Raw genomic sequence first — 24861 nt, 5'->3', positions numbered from 1 at the left:
GGAGCATGAGCGAGATGCACAGTGTGCAGGGGAGAAAGGTCTGGTACTTTCTGGAACCGAGACAAGGCCCAGAGCAGGGCTAGCCCTGTGTGGAGCCTGCATGGAGGCTGATCACAGGTGGGCATCAGGACAGCTCACGAGGCCATCTGTCCTAAACCCCCCCCCCCCAGATGGCACTTCTCGTTGGTGACTGACAGCTCTGTCCCCGGGTGTGTCATGGCGCTGAAGGGGCTGGGGGGTTCTGGGCTGGCTTTGGGCCCAGCTTTAAGGAGACTGACGCTTCCTCATTCCCGTTTTAATATAAAATCTGTGGATTAAAATTCTTTTCAGGCTCTTGATCAAACCTTTCCTTTTTATTTCTTTGTTTATGGCAAGTGTAAATTCACCTAGTTCTTCATTTCGATTGAAATACTTCATACTTGCTGGAGAATTTCTGTAAAATATACTCAAGCGCTGATCCTACTGCTGTCTTGCTTTCACTGTAGCGATTCCAGGTAGTAATTGTTTCCTCCCCTGGTTTGTGGTGTTTCTAGTCACTGAACAGTTCAATGAAGCACCTGTGTGAGATCCTCACCGTGGACCCCGAGGGCGGGCCTGCGCGCATCCCGTTTGAGACGTTCTCCTACGTCTACCGTTACTTGTCCAAAATGGACTCGGACATCCCTGAAGTGGACACGGAATCCTATCTCGCCACTTTAAAGGACACTGTGTAAGTATGAGCCCTCCCTGGAATTCCAGTGCACGGACCGCTAGAGAAGGTCTTTCTCTCTCTCCTCTCGGGTACCTTTGCTCCGGGGAATCCGGCCTTTGCCAGGAGGGAGAGCAACACACATTGCGCTCCAGATGTCCCCAAGATGGCCCCAAGCCGTGCTAAAGAAAGCTGAACCTCAGGAGGCAGCTTTTCTTCACGCGTGGTTCAGGGCAGTGCTGGACTGAAGTCGGGTTCTCCTTATCCCGTCTCTAAGAAAAGTTCATCAGAATTGATCTTGATTCTTCAGTCCAGTGTGTCCAGTGGTTTAAAATCACAGCATGTCGAAGAGGAAGATAGAAGGCGCGTCTCAGCGACGCGGCAGGTAGAGGGTGTGATGTCATGCCTTTGTTCCCTGAATGTTTATCGGGTGCTGGCTCCTGTGCCCCGTCCTGCTCGTCCTGGGAGCGGACAGACACCGGACTCACAGACCCCGCCAGCAGGCAGGGTGGAGGGCCGTGAGAACGGGACGGCGGGTGGGGGGGGGAGAGGCGGGACACGTGGCTTGTCATCACCGCCAGGCTTGGGTCCCTCCTGCCCTCCCACACCATCCGTGCCTGGGGCACCAGGGCCAGCCCCGGGACTCCCTGCTGCCACCGTGGCCATCTCTCCTCGGCTCCGCCGCCTCGTCCCTCCCAGACCGTGTTCTGTCCTCCCTCCTTCAGAATCCCTGCCCTCCCCCCGCCGGTCTTCCCTCTCCTCTGTGTGCCATCCACTGACTTGCCCTCCTCCTCCCGGGGAACACTCTCTTCATGCCCCGACACCCCCAACACCCACAGTTCTTGGGGACTCAGCCCTCCCCTCGCCAATGTCCCAGCAGGCGCTCACCTTCCCCTCCTCCGCAGCCACGCTCACCGGCCCCTTGCCCTGTGGCCTGGCTCCCCGTTTCCAGGGCGCCACCCTTCTCTTTCCTGATTCCTCCAGTACCACCCGCAGCTGCCCACCAGTGGTGAGCCATAGGAGGGGACCGGCATCACGCCCCCACCTGACCTGCCGCCCTCCTGAGTCTGACCTGGTCCCCAGCCCACCTGAGCCCCCACTGTGCCTGCCCCCTTCCTCACCACCAGCTTCCTCCTGGCCCCATCCCACCTCGCCGGGACACAGGCAAGCTCCTTGTGTGTCAGCATCAGAGCTCTTGCCCCATCTTGGGTTCGGGACAGTGGGGGATGCATAGACGCCGTCCTGTCCCTCACCCCAGACTCATTCCCTATTTGACTCCAGACCCAACCTGTCCCACTGACTCTGAGGCCGCCGAGGCCGCCGGCAGCTTCCATCATGCTTTCCTACACACACTCCCGTTGGTCTCCCCCTTCCCTCCCTCCCTCTGCCCCACCTCTGCAAATCAGCCCTTTTGGCCCTCTGTCTGGGCCCCTCCCGCAGGGACTGCCGTCCTGTCACAGAGCTGGCCTTGCTTCCCAGCTCCAGACTCTGATATCACACTGCCCACTTGACCTTTCCACTGGGATGTCACACGCCAGGCTGAAAATGTCCCAACAGAAATCCACATCCTTCCCATACATTTCGTTCCTCAGTTTCCCCCTTCTGTAAACTGCATCACCAGCTCCCCATGAGGTCAGGACAGAGACGTGGGTGACCCCTGATGATGCCCCTTTCCTCCCCCCACACCCCCTTAATCCATCCCACCTCCTGTCCTTCCCTCCATTCCTGGGGCCCCGCTTCCTCCTGCCCCAGCCCACCCCCCGCAGCCCCTTGTCCTTTAAAACGATAAATCGAGTCACTTTCCAAAGGCTTCTCACCCACACCTTCATGGCCTCTGGGCCCCACACAGCCACGTGGGTCTGTGGGTTTCAAGCAGCCCGAGCTCCCTGCCCCCCAAACACACTTCGGGCTCCGCACTCGCACTCGTGCTTTTGGAACAGTCCGCCCCCTTTGCACGGCTGCCGGATGTCGCCTGCTCCGAGAGGCCTCTGGTAAAGGGCCCTCCCCATAAGGCAGCTTCACTTACCCCCCTCCGTCCCTCCGAGAAGTCACCGAAGTCACCGTATGCGATGTTCATGGAGCGCAGCGATGCGGGCTGGTTCACCGGCCTGGGGTGGTGCCTGCTCGCCCAGTGGTGCTCGGGGCACATTGGCGGGTGGACGGCACCCCTGGGCTGCCTGCCCCCCCACAGGTGGTGGAGGTGAAGGGGCACGGGAGCCTCTGGGGAGTTTGGGTTGAGTCTGGTGACAATGGAGAAGAGCTTAGAGAGGGAAGCGGGTGGTGGGTTCTGGTTGGAAGGACCCCCCTTCCCCCCCTGAGGCATGAGACTTCTGCAAAGGTCCGGACCAAGAAGGGCGAGGCTGTAGGGCTGCCCCAGATTTGGGAGGCTAACTGGACGTGAGGAGTGGGCGACAGAGGCTTCCAGGCCTGCCCCGAAGGGTGCTGCTGTCTCCCAGAACGTGACCTGTGGCGGGGGGGGAGGCCTCGTGAGCTGGTGGGCCTGTGGGGTGACCCAGGGGAGTTGTCCAGTGAGCGCAGCCTGGGCTGGAGTCCCCCCAGGTGGTGCCGGATGTGGCAGGGTGAGGAGGGTGCTGGCTGGTGGGGGCGCAGCTGGAGCTCCAGGCTTTGAGGAGGGGGGTGAGCACGAGGAGGAGGAGGAGTGACCCTGGGACAGAGGGCACCAGGAAGGGCAGGGGGTGGGGGGCGGACAAGGATGGGCGTTGCCCAGTGCGGCCAGCTGCAGAACTGTCCCTTACATTGTGACCTTGGCAGTGGTGATTTCAGAGGAGTCGTGGGGCAGGGGAGCCAGCACAGTGCAGGCTCCAGCTCCCCCAGATGACCCTGCAGATGGGGGTGGCCCCTGGAGGGAGGGGCGGAAGGTAAAGGAGAAGCACACTCAGTTGCCGGGTGGGTGGGGGGTCAGGTGTATAACCCGGTGCCTTGTGCACCCCGACATGGACAGCCCCCTCAGAGCTCACAGGAAAAGCCTGAATGCACCTGGGCACCCCAGTAACCCATTTTGGATCAGGGCACAGAGTTTGTGAGCTGGGCTTGTCTAAATCTTACAATTTCTGCTCATCCATTGAGAGCAAATCCATCCCAGCAGCAAGCGCCTGGAAGGCACACAGGATGGGGGCAGCGGAGCTTAGTGGGTGAGCGCTGTGGCCGGCTGGCTTGGGTCAGAGCACTCCTCTCCCCACCCGCTCCCACCCACCTTTGTAGACGGGCTGACTCGGCCTCTCTCGGCAGTGGGAGGGACTTCTGCCTATTCAGTAATCGATTCACTCAGTCATGCATTCATGAATTCATTGCTCATTTCCAAGAGTCTTTCAGACCCATCCACGCGTCCCTAGTGGAAGGTGCTGGACACTCAGGTACCGATGAGCTGAGGGCGTGCATGAGCGGAGACAGGCTGGGCTGGGCAGGCCGACCAGGGGCCTTGGCTGACGGGATGCCCTGGGGGCTGACCCGGAGGTGGCTTTTCAAGGACCTAGCCTGGGAGGCTTGGGAAGCCCCTGGAAGGTTGGAGTGGCCCCTTCCTGTTTCCAAAAGGATCTGGCATGGTGTGTTCATGGCGAGATTTGTTCTGTAGCCATTAGCTGGTACCCGGGGTGAAGAATCAGTTCAAAGGGAAGTCCAAAGAAGATCCCATTTGGTGTTTCTCTTCCATCACTTGGTTAATGGCTCTTCCTTAACTGGGGAGATACACTCCAGCTGAGCCTCCATTTGCTGTTAGCACAGCTAAGACAGCAAACCCACTTTCTCTGGCAGCCTGAGGAGAGCTGTAGGGGCCACCGTGGCGGGAAATTCTCATGCCCAGGAGAGCATGGGGTCAGGGTGACAGGCACCATTCTCCAGCGTTCTATTCTTCACCTCTAAGCAGCCACAGTGAGAAGCTTGGACACCTGTGATTCCCCTGGGGCTGTGAGAGGTGGTTGCTGTTTATGGTAAAATGTGGTTTAGGACTGCTAACTGATGTTCCCTTTACCCTGAAAATACGAGCCCTCGAGATGGTTCTCCTTTCCCCCACCGACATAGAGAATGAATATTGTTCAGCATTTTTACATCCACGGATGTTGGCACTAGAAATGTGCTAATGCTTCACCATCTCTTAAGAAATAGAAGTATCTATAGATAAAAAGAAAAAGCGAGGGACATGCTGTTGGCAATGCCAAAGTTTCATAGACTCAAGACCTTTGAGTTTCACTGGACCAACTTTTCCAATAGAAGGATACTTTTGTTTCAGTAGTGACTAAAATTTGAATGGCCAATAAAGAAGAATGTATAGTACTGATTTTTTCACCTAGAAATAAATGCCCATTTTTGTACAAGAAAATATAATGCTTTAGTTTTAGAGTTAAAAATTACTGATTAGAGGGGCGTCTGGGTGGCTCAGTTGGTTAAGCCACTGCCTTCGGCTCAGGTCATGATCCTGGAGTCCCGGGATCGAGTCCCGCATCGGGCTCCCTGCTCAGCGGGGAGCCTGCTTCACCCTCTGACCCTCCCCCCTCTCATGCTCTCTCTCTCTATCTCATTCTGTCTCTCAAAATAAATAAAATCTTTAAAAAAAATTACTGATTAGAGATTGGAAATCATCTGTTTTTCTAAGTAAAACCTTTAAATTAGATTGATTTGATAAGAATTGCATTGTGTGCTGTGAGAAATGACTAATAAGTGCCTTTATCTGTTTCCAACCTAGAGAATCTAGAAAGAATGGCATGATAGGACTTTCAGATTTCTTCGTTCTGACGAGGAAAGTTTAGAAAACCTCGAGAAGAAAATTCAGAAGACAGAGGCCATTATTACAGAGAAGAACACTTTTTAATATCAAATAGTGCTTTTTAAAACCTTGGCACCAAATACAGCTTGTCTTTAACCACGTAGGTGTGTTATGTGAGTTTTTCTCATAGTGGAAGCCCAGTGTAGTCAGTGTGTCCTGGGATCTACTTAATAATTGCTCTTCACCCTGTTTCCTGGCAGACCCTTACATGGAGAGGATTCGTAGCAAGGAAACAATCTTTTTGCGTAAAACAATCTATTTGGATGCTATGGGGGGGTATGGGCAGTGTAAAACTGGCTGTTCTTTTTCCTCATTGGAAACTCCTGACCAGCAGGAATGCTGATGTTTGCTCCCCAGACAACCACACCTAAGACCCCCTAGGAAGAATGTCTTCTGCTGAAGCTGGATCTGTTCTGGGAGGGGTGGGCCTGGGAGCGCCTGCTAGCTGGAGGAGCATCATGGCCCCAGGAAACAAAGTAGACTATTTAAGATTTTATTTATTTATTTGAGAGAGAGAGAGAGCAGGGGGAAGAGCATAGGTAGAGGGAGAGAGAATCTCAAGCAGGCTTCATGCTCAGTGTGGAGCCTGATGTGGGGCTTGACCCCACAACCTTGAGATCATGACCTCTGCCGAAGTCAAGAGTCGGGCGCTGAATAGACTCAGCCACCCAGGTGCCCCCAAAGTAGACAATTTAGACCAGCACTTGGTCCACGGAACAGAAATGAGCATCCCAGATCCTTTATTTGCTTTCTTTATATCAAGTCTTCAAAATGAAGTGGCGATTAATATACCTTAGATCATTTTTCGGAGAACTTAAAAATGGTTTGGCTTGTTGGTTCTCTGTAGATTGGTCGCCATGCTAATTAAAGTTATCCGTGTTCAAAGACTTGTGAAAACCCAAAGTTAGCAGGAAGAATTTGTTTTAGGGAGGAGAGAGCCCCCTCCTGTGTAATCACTACCTGAGAGCCAGGGACCCTGCCTCGCCTGGTTCTTTCCCAGGGGACCCTCTGCCTGGCCCAGCTGGAAGGCCAGCCATAGATGTCACTGAGTCAGCCCCGGAGAGAGCTTATCATGCAGCGTGTCCATCCAGGGGACCAAGGACCTGATGACTTTGGGGCCTGCTTGCTAACAAGTATCTGTGCATTTGGTAGAATTTGGGGTGAGCCATACTTTCATTTTAGTGATCTTGTCGGGAGGTTATAGGGGAGGAACATAGAGCCCCTGCATCCTGTCATCACTGGAGGCCACCAACATTTACCAGAAGAACTTCATCAAATTGCTAACCAGTCACACTGGCTTAGGTCAAGGAGGTAAACGTGGACAGAGTTTTATGAGATTGAAAATAGATGAATATGATCATAAATAAACTTGCTAACGTGGACATCTGAACTAAAAAATGTAAATTGGGATACTTTTTCACTCTATCAAAAAAATCATAAGGTGTTAAGAGAATGAAAGGGAATGAAGTAGGTGAGTGGATAAATAAACTCTGGTGCATCCAGACACTGGGTTATTATCCACTCTAAAAGAAATGAGCTGTCAAGCCAGGAGAAGATACGGAGGATGTTAAAATGCATATTGTTAGGTGAGAGAAGCCAGTCTGAGAGGCTGCTTACTGTATGATTCCAGCTGTATGATATTCTGGACAAGACAAATTATGGACACAGTACAAAGATGGCTGCCGGGGGGGTGAACAGGTGGAGCGCAGAGGATTTTTAGGGCAGTGGAAGTACTCTGTGGGATACCATAATGACGGATACATATCGTTACGCGTGTGTCCAAACCCGTAGAACGTACAGCACCAGGAGTGAGCTCTTAGGTAGGCTGTGAGCTTCATCGGCTGTCACAAGTGTGTCCCTCTGGCTCTGGAAGCTGCCAGTGGGGGAGGCCGTGCGTGTCTCTGTGCAGGGCGTGTATGGAACGAGCTGGTAGACACGGGCTACGACAGGGGTGAGTAAACAGCCCCTGCTGGTGAACACGCTCTGCTGTTTGTCCTTCGTCTCAAAAGGTGGGTCTTTTTTTTAAAGATTTTATTTATTTAGAAAGAAAGAGAGCGGGTTAGGGGCAGAGGGAGAGGGAGAGAGAACTGAAGCAGACTCTGTGCTCAGCACAGAACCAGATGGGGGGCTCGATCCCCAACCCTGAGATCATGACCTGAGTTGAAACCAAAAGTCAGACGCTTAACCGACTGCATCACCGAGGTGCCCCATGAAAGGTAGGTCTTCAGAATGACTTTGTCATAGAACTGGAAATAGCATTCCCTTAAAAAAAATTTCCAGCCCCTCAAGATTGTTTTGGTCTGATTTGATGCCCACGAGTGCCCTAACGTTCAAACAAAAAGAACGGGGTACAGAAGCATGAGCTGGCCTTTGTCTAGTGGATGCCACCCGAACATATATGTCACCTCAGCGGGACAACCAGAATGCAGGTTCTGCTTCTGGGTAAGTGCATATCTGAACAGTCAGGTTCAAGCTGTGTTTCCAGAATATTCTTTAGGGTGGCCTCTGAGTCAGCAGAGTTGGAAGTGGTTGTCCACCCCAATCCTGTCCCCTTACTGCGGTCCCAGCAAGGACTGCCGAAGTAGCCGGTTAGACTGACCCCAGCCTGACATCTGGGGGCTCTGTTCCTGCCCCTCCCACAACACAGTGGGTCTTCCTCTGGGTCACTCTCAGCTTAGCCTCAGCCCCAGAAGCTGTCCCTCCGTGTTGAAGGCTCCCAAGTGCCCAGACAGAAGGTGGAAAATGAACTAATTTTATAACTAACAAAGCATATAAAGGGAAGCACTCTTCTGTCTCATTTTTGCCTGAGAGCCTCCAACATCTTGTTCTAGCACCTAATTAAGCTACCACGCTGTGTGCCAAAACTAGACCGTTTGCTCCTCGACAACGAGATTCCTAACATTCGGCCAGCAGGCCTCATCTCATTGAAGAGAACACTTTTCCTATTCCCTTGCTGATTTGGACTCTTCCTGTCCCGTAGTTGAATCGCCTTTCTTCTTCTTCTTCATATCCTGTAGTTATTTCTTTTTAAAACAGCCATAGGAAGTTTGGCTTTCAATCAGACTGTTAACTGTCTTTGGGGGGCTCAGTCAAATGGTCTAACTGCAAGCTTGTTGCAAGAATCATTAATTAACATATTGGATAAAATAAACCATTCCAAGTGACTGGAGTGTTTGAACAAAGGCTCTCTGGAGGGAGACCCGCAAAAACGCTCCTCTGTGGTAGGGAGACAGGTGGGGTCCCTGAGGACCCGATAGGATCGTTGGGGCTTCAGAACCACACTCTGCACACACGCTGAGCAGAGGCAGATGGCCTCATCTGGATTCAGCACCTCGGGAGCCAAAAAAGATTTTTCCAATAAGTCACTTAAAAAACAGACTTTACAGTGATGGAGAGTGAACACTAAAAAAAAAAAAAAAAAAAAAAAATCCCTGGTCTTTGTGAGGTGTGGGTTTGGAAAATATCTGCTTTCCCTTCCTTGCAGGGGAGTCGGTTGGGGGAAAGCAGGACTGGAAAAGCCAGAGGCGCACATCAGCTCATAGCGACTTTGACCTTGTGTCTTAGGAGCTCCGTCTTGCGGAGATGCACTTCCAAAGCCATTGTTCTCGAAGCTGCAACCAGAAGGATTTGGTCTTCGACCTAACTCTCTTTGTCGGCTTCTGCATTTTTCATCTTTAAAGAAAGTGGGTTTTGTTGGTTGGTGTTCGTGATGTGTGAGAAAGAGAAAAGGCGGAAGTAGAGATGATTCTGGAATGTGCAACCACCTGGCACGATGAGTTCTGAGGCAGTTAGGCAGGGCTGGGATTTTGTTCTGAAAATGATTTAGCTGCAAGTCGCTCACTTAACTACAATTAGCTGTTACTTCCTGGCAATCACTTGGCCTACTTACGAATTCTTGTAACATGAGAAAATCTAGCTTTACAAATGGTTTTCAAATGTAGGGAGATTTGTATGTATACTCAATTTCACAATTAATGAAGAAGGAATAGGTAAAGTAATCATTGATTGAGCGTCATATTGCTATGTCCATAATTCGAGGCCTATAATTTTATTCAAGTCTTAAACCTTCCCAAAGGTCCGTGAAGCACTCGTAGGCCTGAGGCTCTTTGTCTTGGCGTCTAAAGAATGAAAGGGGTCAGACACTCCCCAGGGAAAATTCTAACTCTTAAGCAGAATTACTTCTCCCTGGTTATCAAAGCACATTCTCACTGGAACCCCTGAGGTGGGTGCAGAAATATAATTAACCCCCTTTTCTAGGAGACTGAACCAGAGCTAAGAAGCCAAGGACACCCCGTGTCCAGGTGCCCCAACCTCACACTTCTGTCCCCTTGCCTCCCTCCTTGTATCTGCTCCATTTCCCCAGTGCGGGCTCTCCGTGAGGTCACAGGATGCATTAGGGCCCTATCTTTCCCAGTTGGGTCCTTCCCAGGAGCCGCGTGGATGGCTGGTGTGTAACCCACCACAGTGGAGCAGATCTCAAACTCGCCCCTGCTCGGATGGAGCCGGTGTAGACCTGGGATAGAGAATGACTCCCTTCCGGGCACAGGGGCCACTCAGTCACCCCCCAAACCCCAGCGTCATGCTCGAATCCAATGTGAAGTGGCTGGAACAGGGGCGTGACCAGAAGTCGGACAGCCGGTCCCAAGTGTCCTGGCAAACGCCGCCCAGTGGGGCCTCGGGGACTCTTGGGTTGGCATAACGCCTGGCTGAGATCAAAGTGCATTCACCCAGCACCGGGTAAGGTCTGGGCCTGTGCTAAGGGTTTTATGGCTCATTGGATTCTCACACCAACTACCAGAGGTGGGTGCTGGCCTTCCCCGCAGATGAGGACACAGCGTGGGGTGGGACAGCTGTTGGGGGCACCGTTTCACAGAAGACGGCTTACCAGAGTGTGGGGAAGGGGGAGGGGACCCCATGAGGGACGGCAGCCACGGGAGGGACTTTATGACCCTAGGGCTGACAGGGTGGGGGGGGCTGTCACAGGGCTGGAGCTGGAGAGGGGACCCCAAGCAGGAGCTGTGGATTCGGTAGAGGAGTAGCCAACGCCCGGGGACCTCCCCGGGAGGCAGCCACAGGAACAAATACTCCTGCCTCATTTACCCCCCCCTCCCCCCCCACTCTCTGATCTTTTGCCAGGGCCTGGTGTTGGCCAAGAAAAACCAGAAACCAGACGAAAGGAAGCCTCATGACACAGAGGTCAGATGCCCCGGGCTGGAGGGAGGAGGCAATGCTCAGGACAAAGAGAGGGAAACTGGCACTCAGTCATTTGCATGAAAAATGGGTGAAGGGCTTGCCTAGCCAGATCTCCGCATATTCATATGAATGCTAAGAGACACAGAAAGGATTTCTGAATGATAAGCACACAGTAGAAACTGGTGGAAACTTCTGAGAAGGAGAAGTTGCCTACTTTCTGTGGTGTAACTGTTGGATTTACTCCTGCTGTGCACCATCCATCCATCCACCAATCATTAACAAGAATTGCTGTTTTTGAACTTCCCATGCTGGAGCTGGAAGGAAGAGGTCTTTTCCCTCTCCTGTGGATGAGGAACCAGCGGGATGTGGGTCTAGAGCTGTATGTGGAAACAGCAGCTGACATGATTCCATGATCACTTCCATGCCACTGAAACTCGTAAGTTACGGGTAGACTTCGTTTTTCATCCCCAAAGGGCAAGGTCATCTAGGTGAAGCAAATACACACCAGGTCCTCAAGGAGAGGGGATTGTGCAAGGCGTGTTCACTAGTGGGGTGGGAATTTGGGAGCCGTTTTAGAATTTTGCCCATTTTACGTACATTAACTCACGTAAGCTCCACAGCAACCCCAGAAAGTATTATTGTTATTTGCTTTGCGCTGCTGATGTGACAGCAGGGGAAGAGTCACGTTAAGTAGCTTCTCCCACATCACACGGGGGAGACCAGAGCCCTCTGGTGCTCACCTGACTCCCCCTCTGCTACGGGCTCTAGTGTGGTGGAGCCTGTCTATATCAGGGGCGTGGCCCCCTCCTCTCTGATGGGAGAACCACCTCAGCTTGGCCCTCACTTTAGTTATACCCACCAGTCAAGGGCCTGACATGCTTAAGCAGAAGGAAGGGAAATACCTGGTCTTTGCTGTAGACCTAATCGGATTTCTAAATCCATAGTAATCACTTGAATAATGGTTCCCAGAAAGACATGTCTCAGGCTTGACCATGGAATGTACGAATGTGGCTTGTTGGAGAAAGGGCCTTTGCAGATGCAATTAAGTTGGGACTCTTGACATGGGATCACCCTGGGTTTAGGGTGGACCCTAAGTCCAATGACTGGTGTCCCTCTAAGAGAAAGGGTTTGAAAGTCTCTAAGGAAAACAGAAAAAAGATGGGCAAAAGTTGATCATTGTGTGTACGTAAATGTTCTTGAAATCCACGGCAATGGCATGCCCGCTCTTCTTCGCGGGCCAGCAGCTTCTCCTGTAAGCCCCAACACCTGGAGGGCAGATTTCTGGCAAGTTCTGTGAGCTGGGCCCCTTCTCTGCCGTCCCGTCAGCCACAGCCAGGCCCTTTCCATGGACGTTTGGATCTCAGCCCTGGGGGCCTCTCCCTCGAGTGCCCCACCCCAGTCCTGAGGGGCAAGGGCTACTCCTGATGAGGTCTGCTCTTCGTTTACTCTTTTACTGCTTCTTACCAGCCAATTCCTCGAACCCCAATCCTGTTCCAGTGACTGAATCTTGCATTAACCCTCCCCTGTTTGAATTACTATGTGGTTTCTCTCTCCTGATTGGACCCACACTGTTCCCCAGCAGCAGGTGGCTCTGCGTGCTAAATACCGGGTGGATTCTTTCAGAGACCTGAGGTGACGCAGGCCTATCACCAAAAAGTAAACACCGTGTCCATGTTAAGTAAGTGGCAGAGCTCGGGGCTATGAGGTAAGAGAATGGGTCTAGCCCACGTTCTGCAGCCAAGCACGGGATTTGGGGTGGGGGCGAGGATTGCCCCATCAGTCTCCTCACCTGTAACCCAAAGGAAGCAGACTGCAGGGCCTTGGTGTCAGTTAAGGGTAAAAGCTAAGCTCCTGTGCGGTGACTTAACAGATGGTTACTCTCAAAGAAGAACCCTTCCGGGAGGGGGTCCAAGGGGACGGGCTGCTTTGCTCCTCATGGTCACGCAGGGAACCAGGTTCTGACCGTCTTTTTGTTTGGCCCTCGCTTCGGGTGTCGCTGTCAACTATGTGGTTCTCGGGAGGGCGGAGGGCATCGCGGGGCACGGGCTTGATGCCTTAAGGCCCGGGAGCAGAGGCGGGGCCTGTCGCCTCCTTTCCAGGTGGTGGTGGTTGGGGGGGGGCGGGGGGGTGCGCTTAGTCACGTGACCACGCCCTCCTGCACAGGAGGCTGGGCCGCCGAGTCTCCCGCGGAGCGGTCAGGAGCCCAGCAACGACTCAGTCACATGGAAGCAGCAGGAGGTGGGGGATACTGTCGGTGCCCACCGTCCCCGTGCTAGCTGTCCCGGAGCCCTCCGCACGCCACCCCAGCCACCCACGGTTAAGGAAGGAAAACATCCCTGTCCTTGTGGGAAATCCAGGCTTCATCATTCTGCTTTTGCTTTACAGTCAAGATTTGTAGAGCTTGCAAAGACGTCTTTTAATGCTGGAGAGTAAGGAGGTGGCGCCTGTCTAACAAAGCCTGCACCTGCTGGGGAAGACAGACTTTTTTTTCCCCTCTGACGTAACAAGTTAGAACCCATCTGGGATTTGCAAAGTCTGAGCCAAGACTTCCTGGATCTGTTTGCATATGGAACAATGATGAAAAGCAAAGGAAATGATACGTTTCAAGAACCCTTGCGGATCGAATCGAAGGAAGGCTTAAGAATTCTTATATACGTTACTCTACTATGGGATGGCGATGTTTAAGAATCTGGGAGATTGAAAATAAGTTCACCCATCCTTGGTACTTCTGTGTGCCGGGCACCGGTCAAAGACTGTAAAGTGATAACTCATGGAATCCTTACAAGGATACTTTGAAATAAGAACTATTATGTCCATTTGAGAGGTACGGAAATGCAAGTGGGGAGAGAGAGAGAGAGAGAGAGAGAGCGTGAGAACTTGCCCCCAATCATGCAGTAGGTGAGCAGTGGATCTAGGGTCTGAAGTTGGACAATTTGGCTCCAGAGTCTCTGCCAGCAACCTTTCTCATAAGCATGGGCTAGTACATATTTTCTGCTCCGCGGGCCATGCGGTCTGTCACAGCTACTCTGCCTTGAGGCTGAAGGGCGAAGGCAACCGCCACCCACAATGTGGAAGCGAACAAGCGTGGCCGTGTTCCAATCAGACTTTATTTATGGGCACCGAACTGAGAATTTCATATCATTTTCACATGTCACAAAATATCTTCTTCCTTTATTTTTTTTATTCAACTATTTAAAAACATGAAAACCCATTCTTGGCTCACAGGCTGTTTGCCGGCCCCTGGTCTTTGCAATTAACCTTGACGCTCCATGGATTCGTGAAGCTGCGCATCATTTCCTGAGCCTGACTGTCCCGGGAGCTCTGTTGAGAGCTTCCTGTGCCCCACTCCTCGTTCCCTGAAGACCTGCTGCCTTCACCGATGAGGAAGGCGCTCCATCCAAACTTGGTGGAAGGAGAAGCCCAGTGTTCCTGGGACAAGGCAGGACGGGGTCATGAGGCCGATCAGGACCAGTGCTGAGATCTGCTGATGGACGGGCGGGAAGGATTTGGGTTGGCATGCAAGGCACTCACAGGAGCTTAGCAAAATGGGGAAACGAAGGAGTGAGAAAACAGGGAGGGTATATGGTGCAGAAAGAAGGATGAGAGGCAAGGACGCGGGGCTCATTGTCCCTGTAATTTCCCAACTAGAGAACTCACAGCCAGGCAGCCTTCCAAGCAGCGAGCACTCAGAGCTCAGAGAACACACACACCACAGCCCTTCCTGATCCGGACCTGCCATCGGTCTGGTCGGATGGAGCTTCTCCTTCCACAGGTACAAACGGATGGATGGGGAGCCGGGCTGCTCAACGGGGCGGGCGGAGAGCGTGGAGGCACGCTGGCTTGGTGACTGTCCCTGGCTGGCTGGCTCCCACGACATCTGCTTCTGCCCTGGGTCAGATGGAACCAGAGGGACTGGAGTCTTCTCCTGGTGCCCCGCTTGCTGCCGCTGAGTGTTCTCGCAGCCCCGGAGAGCTCCCTTTGGGGTCCTCTTGGTTCCAGGTCCTGGGTCCCCTCTGTGCTGGTTTCAAAGTGCCACGCGCTGGGGGGTTGGGGGGGCTTCCCACCACAGAAGTGTACTGTCACAGCTCTGGAGGCAGGAGGTGCAAGCCAAGGTGTCCTCAGGGCTGTGCTCTCTGCCAGGGCTCCAGGGAAAAAATCTTTCTTCGCCTCCTCCAGGGTCTGGTGGCCGCCAGCGATCCTTGGCTCGTGGGGGCACCGCCCCAGTCTGCCTGCACCTTCTGATTGAAAAGGTCAGTGGTGATGGTCTCACTCATATCAGCCACCTCCCATCCTCACGGGGGCCTTAAGAAGATGAACGCCTCGGAAATCTTCTCTATTCTAGTCTTGCATTATTATTGCTCTTCTAATGACTCCCCAGGTCTGTTTTTGAGACGGCTGCTATAATTACTGTTCCTTGTGTGGATACGTTAGAGAGATGTCACGAATGATTGAGTGGTGCATTAATCCCCTGGACCGTGTGAGAGCGCTTTCCAGTTCCAGGACTATCCCTGGGGGCCGGGGTCTACAATCATCATTCCCATGTCACTCATGGAGAAAAGGAGACCCAGAGAATTCAGCCTTGCCCAAGTTCCTCCAGTGAGCCAGAGCTAGAAAAATCTTGAGCCCAGAACCCCAGTTGTGACAACTTTCCTCTCACAATGATTTTTACAATGGGGGCTCACGCGTGGCTCACACGCCCCCCATTTTTCAGGGAGCCGCTCATAAATGACCATTTGGTGAGTTTGGCTTGGCAGAGCCGTCCACACAGGGAGGAACCTCCCCAGCTCCGCACCCCGGGAGTGAAAAGAGAACAGGGTGGGTGGAGGTGGGGCCCCTCAGCCCCCCCTCCCTGGAAGCCCAGGGAAAGCAGGGGTCAGCCAAGGTGGAAGAGCTGGGCCTTCTGCTGGGAGGCTGCCTCTGGAACAGCCCTGCTGACTCTCCAGGCTCCACTCTCTGCCTTTCCTACCTCATGAGTGTTTCCTGAGGGCCATGGGAGAGGAGGCCTCTTCCCCGAGCGGCTGTCCCCCTGTCTCCTCCTGTTGAATGCATGACATGACTTTGCAGTTTATAGGCTGGGAAATGTCAACTTTTTAAGAGAGCTTGAAGGGGGAAAAAAAATCCATGCTTGAGCATGGGAGGTGCTAAAAATAGGGACTTCTCAGTTTCCAGAAGAGCAGATAAATGAACAAACAGGCCATAATCAAATGTGGTTATTTCTTCTGGGAGGTTTCTTTCTTTCAATGGTCCCCTGGAGCTACAAAATACACAAATACAGATTGATAGATTTTTCTCGTTAATTCAGAAGCCATTTCTTGGACCCCCATCTATGTGTAAGGGGATGGGCAGAGTAGCCAGATTTCTGAGAGATTGGAGGTCCCTCAGGAGATGTTAGAAGGGGACTAGAGAGCAGGGTCATTCTTTGTTTGTTTGTTTTTAAGATTATTTATTTATTTGAGAGAGTGAGAGCTAGAGAGAGAGCACAAACTGGGGGGAGGGGGAGAGGGACAGGGAGAAGCAGATTCCCCACTGAGCAGGGACCCCGACGACGTGGTGCTCAATCCCAGGACCCTGAGATCACGACCTGAACCCAAGGCAGATGCTTAACCGACTGAGCCACCCAGGCACCTTGAGAGAGATCAGGGCCGTTCTGAGAACCCCATCTTCTGTTCCAGAAATTTCCTAAGGTCCCTGGCAGTCATAGCCACCAGGGTCCTATTTGGGTTGCTGAATTAATGCAGACTTTGGAATGGGGACTGTGTGTATTAAGGTGGGGACAGGGCTATGGGATCTGATACGAGACGGGGTGGTGCAGGCCAGGCATAAGACCGTCTCCGTCCCATCCTCCAGGCGCACGGGTAAATGCAAGCCTTGTGCTGAGTGCGTCCTTCAGCCCCTGCTCCAAGCGTAGTCCAAGGTTAGCAGAGTCAGGCATCCCCCTGGGAGCTTTCGGACCTCCTGAATCCATCTGCCTTTTCACCAGCTCCCTGGGGGACGGGGTCCTGTGAGCATTAAAGCCTGGGGGTGGGGGACTTGCTGTGGACTCCACAGGCCTGGTGTTCCCTTCTGACCTCACAGTCCCTCCCCTTTTGGAAAAGCTGGAAAGCAGGCTCCCCAGTAGTCAGCTCTTTCAAGAGGATCTGCTTCTTCTCGTGCCCAATTTGACCGGGGCTTGGGCGTGGGGACGGGCATCTTCTTTGCTTCCAGACCCTCCACTGATTTCTTCAAACCCCACAGCTCCCATTGCAGTATCAGGCCTGGATCTGGTCAGACTGTGAGCACTCCCAGGCTTTGCCTGCTCCCACGGGGTGTCCTGGACGCTGCCCAGGGACACATGGCTCCTGGGGCAGAGACAGAGGGGGCTTCGTTACTCACAGCAGATCAAGCAGCCCAAGCTTTGTTTTTTAAAATATAATGTCTTAGTAGAAAACTGGAGGTATAAGTAAGGCTGACAGATCGGAAAGATAGGTTGCTATCCACGTTTCCCAAGAGGTGTGGGCCTGGTCCCATAGGGGCCACATGGGGAAGCACCAGGGTGGGTCTCCGGCAAGAGACAAGAGCCTTTGTTGTGGTTTCCATGGGGAGGAGGAAGGCAGGCATGGTAGGCAGGCTTAGAACTGGCTAGTTTGGGTAACTTCCATGGGCTCTGGGCAGAAGGGCTGCCCCTAGGAGTCTGGTACCTGGCCCTGGGCTGATTCTGACAGGGGGATGGTGGCCTGGAACGACAGTCCCATAAAAGAGGGGGTCGGGGTCAAGGCTCTGGATTGTTTATCTTTCAAAAGCATGCTCATAGAAGAGTCATTTACTACATTTGGGGATTGGCTATCCCTGGGACAGGCGGTCACCCCAGGCTCAGCAAGGTGCCAGACGCCAAAGCATCAGAACCCTAAAAAGGCAAGACGTGGCTAATACAAGCTTAGTGTTTGCGCTGGCTCCCCTCGTCCCCAAGTCCCACAGGGAGACTCGGAGGCCTCGGGTGGTCGCTGCCAGGCAATGGGCTTATAGCACAGCTGACGAGCTCCGAGCTCGGGGAACACGCGTGCTTTATAACGCGCAGTTAGCAAGTGCACCCAGCCACTACCCCCGGGGGTGGCAGTACCTTCATTTTATTTTATTTTTAAAAAGATTTTACTTATTTATTTGATAGAGAGATAGAGAGAACAGGTAGGCAGAGAGGCAGGCAGAGGGAGAGGGAGAGGCAGGCTCCCCGCCGAGCAGGGAGCCCGATGCGGGGCTCGATCCCGGGGACCCTGGGATCAGGACCTGAGCCCAAGGCAGACGCTTAACTGACTGAGCCACCCAGGCACCCCATTCATTTTACTAGACAATAACCAACCCACCCTCTCCTCTGCCAGGAAACACTTCCTCCAGCTCCTCCAAGGAGGTCTGCTCTACAAACATCCTTGAAAGATTGGGACAAAATGGCAGTTAGTCCCTCTACTCATAGGATGTCAGAAATGTGAGACCACGGAGAACGAGGCAGGCCACCCCATTGCTGGCTCTGCCCCCACCTTCCCAGCTCATGCTCCCACCCTCATTCAGTTCATTTCTTGCCAGGAAACACCCACTGAGCACCTCCTGTATGCTACACACTTTCTCAGTGGTGGAAACACCATCTTAAAGGAGACAGACAAGGGTTCTGCTCCCCACGAAGGAAGACAAGAAAGGAAGCGGTTCCGCATGAGACTCAAGAGCATTTCGGAGCTGGCATGTCCCGAGAAGGGGATCCAACAGGTGATGTGACAGAGAGGGTGATGGGGATGCTCGAGTTCTCCAGAAACCCAGTGATTCTCAGATTCCCCGGGCCCAGCAGTGTCAGCATTGCCTAGAAATACATTCAAAATGCAAATTCCCAGGCCCACCTCAGACCTACAGGATCAGGTCTGGGTTTAAACCCCCTCCGGAAGATTCTGATTCACTCTCGAATCATGAGCTACTGAGTATAAGCCATTCTTACATGGCGGGGGGCCTAGTGATGTTTTAAAGGCTTCATTCACCTGGCTCCTGGGAGCTCTGGCCCACCTTCCGTCCTCCTGCCGTCACTGATCCCCTGGGACACCCCCTCTGCACCCCTCCAGCAGGAGGGCCTCTCCAGTGCTCCCCATGGGCCTCAGCTCCCACATGTCTCCTGGAGAAGTCTTCCCCAGTGCCCCCTGTCTAATGGGTCTCCTTCAAACACTGTCCGAGTCCCATCTGTCCCCTGCGTGTCACCTGCCATTCTCCCTCATCCCAGCCCCCCCGCCTCGTTCATGCCTCTTGCACACCTTATTGGCCATCTCCCCCAGGGTGAGCTGGTGAGGGGTCTGCCTGCCTGGTGCATAGTGGTCTCCCACGTCAGGCATGGTGGTCGGTCCCCAAAGTTGGCAAAGAAACAAACGGATGATGTTTCATCCTTCCCGTGATGCCCACAGCCGTCTGCTCACTGTTGGGGGCTCAGCTGCCCTGAGGCCCCGGATGAGGGGCGTGCATGCTGGTGAGTGGAGGGCAGAGCACCGACCCTGCTCTCTAAGGCCAGGAGACCCAATCCAGCCCATCACCTGTTTTTGTAAATAAAGTTTTATTGACACACAGACATGCCCTCTCTAGCCTTGTCTGTGGTGGCTTTCATGCAGTAGCTGTCGCAGAAAGGGTATGGTTCTGGAAGCTGCAAATATTTGCCATCTTCACAGAAGTTTCCTGTCCTCCTGCCCTTGGGCCTCAGCTCCTCTAGGGAAAGTGAAGGTAGGGAGGCAGGAGGGGGAAGGAACCCACTTCTTCCCTGCCCTAAGGTGGATGGTACCCACAACACTCTGTTCACGTTCCATGGGCCCCATGCGTCCACAGGGCTGCTGGGAAACGTAGGGCCCGCTGGGAAGCACCTTCTCCGGGACAGTCCTGCCTCGAGGATGGGGAAACACGAGTTTTGGAGTTAACCTTCTTCATCACACTTGTGGTCCCTCCTCCGAGACTCAGCAAACCATCTGTCAGTTCTGAGCCCTCAGAAGAGCCGCACCCCCTCCGAGCGATCTGTATGGGTTTCAAGCAACTCAGGCCCACCTCTGGCTTTAAAAACGAGGACTCAGAGCAGTGAAGGAGGTCGCAAGGCCCTTCAGGAGTGCAGGGACGAGCGTGTGGCAGGAGGGGACAAGCAGGCAGGCCCTGGGGAATCCTGCTGTTCATCCTGGGGTAAACTGACGCCAAGCTGAGCTTTCAACTATACACTCTGAAAAACCCTGGCTGTCAAAATGTTTTGTCTCCTAATTCAGCAATTCTGGGCTCCGCTTAGGGAGCATGGGGAGTTTTTGTTTCACGGATATAGAATTTGGGCTTGGGATGATGGAAAGTTCTGGAGATGGATAGTGGGCATGTTTACACAATAGTGTGAATGGACCTAATGCCACTGAATAAACTGTATACTTAAAAACGGTTAAAATGATAAATTTTGTTATGTGTATTTGACCACCATTAAGAATAAACACAAAAGGAACAAAACAAAAACTACTGAAAGACAGACCTTTTCCAATGCTTCTGTTATTTGCCATAAACAGTTCCTCCTATCAAGGACTTTCTGGCATATTAAAGAGCTGCTCCAAAGGAAAAAAAAAAGGAGCTAGGGTCATTTCATGGACCTTTTTTTTTTTTTTTAAGATTTTATTTATTTATTTGAGAGAGAGAATGAGAGACAGAGAGCACAAGAGGGAGAAGGGTCAGAGGGAGAAGCAGACCCCCCACTGAGCAGGGAGCCCGACGTGGGACTCGATCCCGGGACTCCAGGATCATGACCTGAGCTGAAGGCAGTTGCTTAACCGACTGAGCCACCCAGGCACCCTTCATGGACCTTTTTATACTGTCAATATTCCATTCATTTTTTTCCCCATAAATTCTGGAAATTTTTAAGTGGCATATGGGAGTCCCTGGAATGAGAGATCTTCAGAATTTGGGGGGGATCTGGATCCTGAACCATTTCAGCTTGAGTGCCAGGGCCCTTACAGAATGTGGAGGCAAAACTGGGGGATCACAGGACCAGGGTCCTGGCAGAATAGGGAGGGATGGGGCATGGCGGTGGGTTGAATAGTTTTCCCTCAGATTTCCCTCAAATTCCCCACATTCAAGTCCACTTGGAACCTGTGAATGTGACCTTATTTGGAAATAAGGTCTTTGCAGATGTCACTAGATGGATCTCGATTTAAACTCACATCCTTATAAGAAGAGGGAAAGACACAAAGAGACACAGCGGGGAGAAGGCACATGAAGATGGGGGCAGATCTGGGAGTGATGCAGCCACAAGCCAAGGAACGCCTGGGGCCACCAGGAGCTGGAAGAGCAGGAAGGATCCTCCCTCGCCTTCAGAGGGAGCCCATCCTGCTGACACCTTGATTTTATTTTATTTTTATTTATTTATTTATTAAGTTCAGTTAGCCACCATATAGTGCATCATTAGTTTTTGAGGTAGTGTTCAATGATTCTTTAGTCGGGTATAACACCCAGTGCTCATCACAACACGTGACACCTTGATTTTAGACCTTTGGCTCCAGAGCGGGGAGAGAATATATTCCTGCTGTCTGAAGCCACTCAGCGTGTCACGCTGGTCATTTGCCAGGGCAGCCCTAGGACACGGATAGAGGCCTGCCTGCGGGCAAAGGTGCAGATGGCCAGGATGGGGTGTGGGGCCGAGGAATGGGAAGGCATGTGGGGATCGTGTTGCAGGGTCAGGGATCCCAGCCTCACCAGGTGTGTAGTAAAGAGAATTGATGGGTTCCCCTACCTGAAACAGCCAGTGAGCCTCAGCTTCAGAGTGGCTGGATCTGGTCATTCCGAAAAAGCGATCTAAAACCTTCCTTTTCTCCATCTCTTGGCTCAGCCTGAGATGTGGTGCGCTCAGGAGCCTCTCTGTGGCCTGGCTATGGGGAGCTGCCGGTCCAGATGGGTCAGAGCAGGTGAGGAAGTGGGGCCATCTGTGTGGCCAGACCCGGGTCCCACTCATATCTTTGGAATGATACAGGGACGGGGGGCCTCCCAAAGGGAAAGTGGGGTGTTGTTACTGAGAGAGGCAGACAGGGATCTGAACGGGCAGAAACAACAGAAGCTGTAACCAGGAAGCACTCCATGTCTCCACCTCTGTGTCCCTCTGAACCTTAGCTCTTTCACCCACGAGTGACTACACTAAGTGTCGCGCTGAACATTCAGTGTCGTGGGACTTGGCAGAATGATCCAGCTGTGAAGAAGCACCATTCCAGATGTGCTGTCTGCTGCTGACTCGGAGGTCCAGGGCAGTCCACTTGGATGACCATTTCATGACTCACCTGGCCTCTCAGAGAGTAAATCCAGACGATCAGCACTGATTATCCACATGTTAAAATTTCCTAGGTGAATCTGACTGGGGAGAATATAGTAATCAGAGCGAAAAGATGTTGTACGGGAGAAAATGCGTCCTTTTACCTTTTGAAGGCTCTTACTCAGGGCCCCGGGGGAGCTTCCTGGGGTCTGTGCTGATTCCTTCTGACATGCAGCCACCCAGCGTCTGCCACGGCGGTCTTAGACCCGCCAATCCCGGGGATAAGCTGGGGATTATGTCTCGGGGATGAGGACATCGGTGTCCTGGGTCACCTGGCTGGAAATAGGTTCTAAATAGGGGGCAGGGGGGTGGGGATGGAATGAAGCAAACGGGATGCATAAATGGAGGTGCAGGGGTACTTTATTTTCTACTTAGGGGCATCTCAGCACATCTCAGCGGCCAGACAGCCTGCCTCGAGCATTCCCCTGTGGTGGGGCAGGTGCCCGTGGTAGCCAGTCACCCCTGTGTTGAGAGGCAGAGACAAGTGGAAGGTGCGAGAAGGCAGAGGAAGTGGGGGGAGGAGAGAAGATGTACATCATACAAGCGAATCCTCGGAGATGTTCACCGGACCCCAGACATGGTCCTAAGTGCTTCATCAGCATGGTCCAGACAAGCCCATGCTCAGGAGCTATGATTTCCCCCTTCGTAAGGATGCAGAGACGGAGGCACTTCATGGCCTGACAGTCATGAACGTTCACTGAAACACAACATGTTCAGGAACCCGGAGTTGAAAAACCGCGCATGGAGTTTGGATGTTCCCGCCACAGTATTTGCTAAAGGTGTTCTATGATTATGAAATCCACCGGCCCCCAGGGCTAAGGGGCTGAGTGTCCCTCCGGGATGCTCACAGCCTGAGGAGGGGAAGCACAGATCCACAGGATTGCAGCGGGGCGGGATGATGCCGGTCCTGGGTGCAGCCCCTGAAACACGGCGGGGAAACAAAGGGCCTGGAATTTCCCAGCGGGCGCCGGCACCTTTGGAGAGTTCCCAGTGTAGGACATTAGGGCCAGTGCGAGGAAGTAATGGATATGGAGTTAAATCGTGGGGAGGGTGTGTGTGTGTGTGTGTGTGTGTGTGTGTGTGTGTGTGTGTGTGTCTATGAATGCCAACACAAGGGGAGTGACCCTGTCCCCTGCCGTGGCAGACAATGAAAGGTTTCAAGATGGGAACGCGTTAGTCAGGACATTTTCAGTGAAAAAGGACAGAAACCAAATCCAAACTGGGGTAGGCAGAAAAAGGAATGTGTTAGAAGGACTCTGGGGACAGGACTCCAATGACCTCAGGACTAGAAGGGGGCTTTGGGGTGGGGCCAGGACTCCCTTTTACTTCCGACTCTGATGGAGGCTTTTCCATGATTGGCAGAATCCACCCCTTGGCGGATGGGTGTTGTTCATGTGGGGGGGAACCCACAAGGCAGGTGCCATGGGACAGATGCCTCTGTGTGGAGGCTGCCATGAGGGAGTACTTTGGGGTGGCAGTCCTGACCGACATCATGCGCGTTTAGGGGGCCCTGAACAGAGGGAACAGAGACCGATTTCCCAGCTTCAGTATGAAAAGCTCCAGGGCGGGGCACCTGGGTGGCTCAGTCAGTTAAGCATCTGCCTTCGGCTCAGGTCATGATCCTGGAGTCCTGGGATCGAGCCCCGCATCGGGCTCCCTGCTCAGCAGAGAGTCTGCTTCTCCCTCTCCCTCTGCTTCCCCCACTCTCTGTGTCTCATGAATAAATTAATAAAATCTTAAAAAAAAAAAAAGGAAAAGCCCCAGGGAAGGACTCTGATTGGTCTAGTTTCAGTCACATGACCAACGCCGGGCCAATCACGGTGGCCAGGAGAACAGAGCACGCAGGCAGGCCCGAGTCACATGACTACCACCTGACCGCGCCTGACGTAGGTGGAGGGAAGGAGGTGAGCGTGCGGTGCCTGGCGGCCCCCTGCCGGGAGGAGACGTGTTCTCAAGGAAAGGGATGAAATGCTGGTGGGAGAACAGCCGGTGTGCGCGGCCCGGAGGCTGGACCCGGCCTGGTCTTAGCGCTTCCGGGGCAGGTGGCCGGGCGGGGGAAGGGCTGGGTCTGCCGCCCCCCGACGTAGGCCGTCAAGGGCGGTGTCTCTCAACTTTGGGAAGCGCAAGCGCACCTGCCCCACGCCCGAGAATGGCAACGCAAGCCACGTTCGAGAATGGCAGCTGAAGCTCAGAGCAGATTGTCGGGGAGAGAAAGAAGCCAGATGAGCAGGGCTTTGCCTCCAAACCGCATGCCCCTACCCCAGCGAGCCGGAGCCCGCGGTCTCCTGCTGGGAGAGGAAAGGTCAGAACCGGAACGGAGCGGGCAGCTGCCCTGGTGAGAGGGGAGCGGTCCCAGTGGTGTGTAGACCAGGGCTTCTCTCCCTGCAGCCAGCCCAAGACCCCCCTGGGGAGCGGGTGCAAGTGCAGATCCTGACCCGGGAGATCTGGGGCAGGGCCTGAGATGCTGCTTTGATGGTGATGCCGTGGTCCCCACACCCCGCTTGCGTCACGAGGACTTCGAGTATGGATGGACTCGCCGCAACCGATGCGTGTTGGATGAAGCTGGGAGCTGCCTGTCCCGGCAGCCACCAAGATGGCGAGATCCGGCGTTTCCCCTCAGCCAGGCGGAGCTGGAAGTGTGGGAGGCCGGCCAGGGAATGGGCTTCCCCGAGCGGGCGCCGGTCCAAGTGCTCGGGGCCACCCACCTGCCCCCTGGACACATGGAGCGGTTGTGAAGAGCAGAAGGGAAGGGGGGGTCTGCTCTCACCCTTGGGTAGAGCCCGAGGACCTCAGCGCGGTGCCCCTCAGGGCACCTGTGGGGGGTGAGAGAGGGAGGGACCCATCAGCTCTTCCTGGCAGCAAGGATGGTGCCCCACTCCCATTCTCGCT

The 24861-nt window shown here is 53.4% G+C and overlaps 1 protein-coding gene across 3 annotated transcripts in view; it reads left to right on the top strand.

Moving 5' to 3' along the window:
• The window catches only part of ROPN1L (rhophilin associated tail protein 1 like), a 40283-nt gene extending 20032 nt beyond the window's left edge, over positions 1-20251 (top strand). Inside the window, exons 5-7 of one of the 3 annotated variants that reach the window (XR_010413363.1) lie at positions 534-709; positions 18216-18392; positions 19482-20251. Coding sequence is in view for 2 of the 3 variants with exons in the window: in XM_064596864.1 (XP_064452934.1) it covers positions 534-709; positions 18216-18279 (240 nt within the window). In the remaining variant the exon portion in view is untranslated. Of the gene's footprint in view, positions 1-533; positions 710-5387; positions 5884-18215 lie in introns of those variants that run through there. The other 2 variants (XM_064596864.1, XM_045888281.3) reach the window with 2 other exon arrangements.
• The last annotated feature ends 4610 nt before the right edge of the window (positions 20252-24861 follow it).

Source organism: Mirounga angustirostris, unplaced genomic scaffold (genome assembly GCF_029215605.1).
Source record: "Mirounga angustirostris isolate CCGP_5_RB_7025 unplaced genomic scaffold, mMirAng1.0.hap1 SCAF_7, whole genome shotgun sequence".
NCBI lineage: Eukaryota > Metazoa > Chordata > Mammalia > Carnivora > Phocidae > Mirounga > Mirounga angustirostris.
Note: the sequence above shows the minus strand (reverse complement) of the source record. Positions and strands in the feature narration are given on the sequence as shown.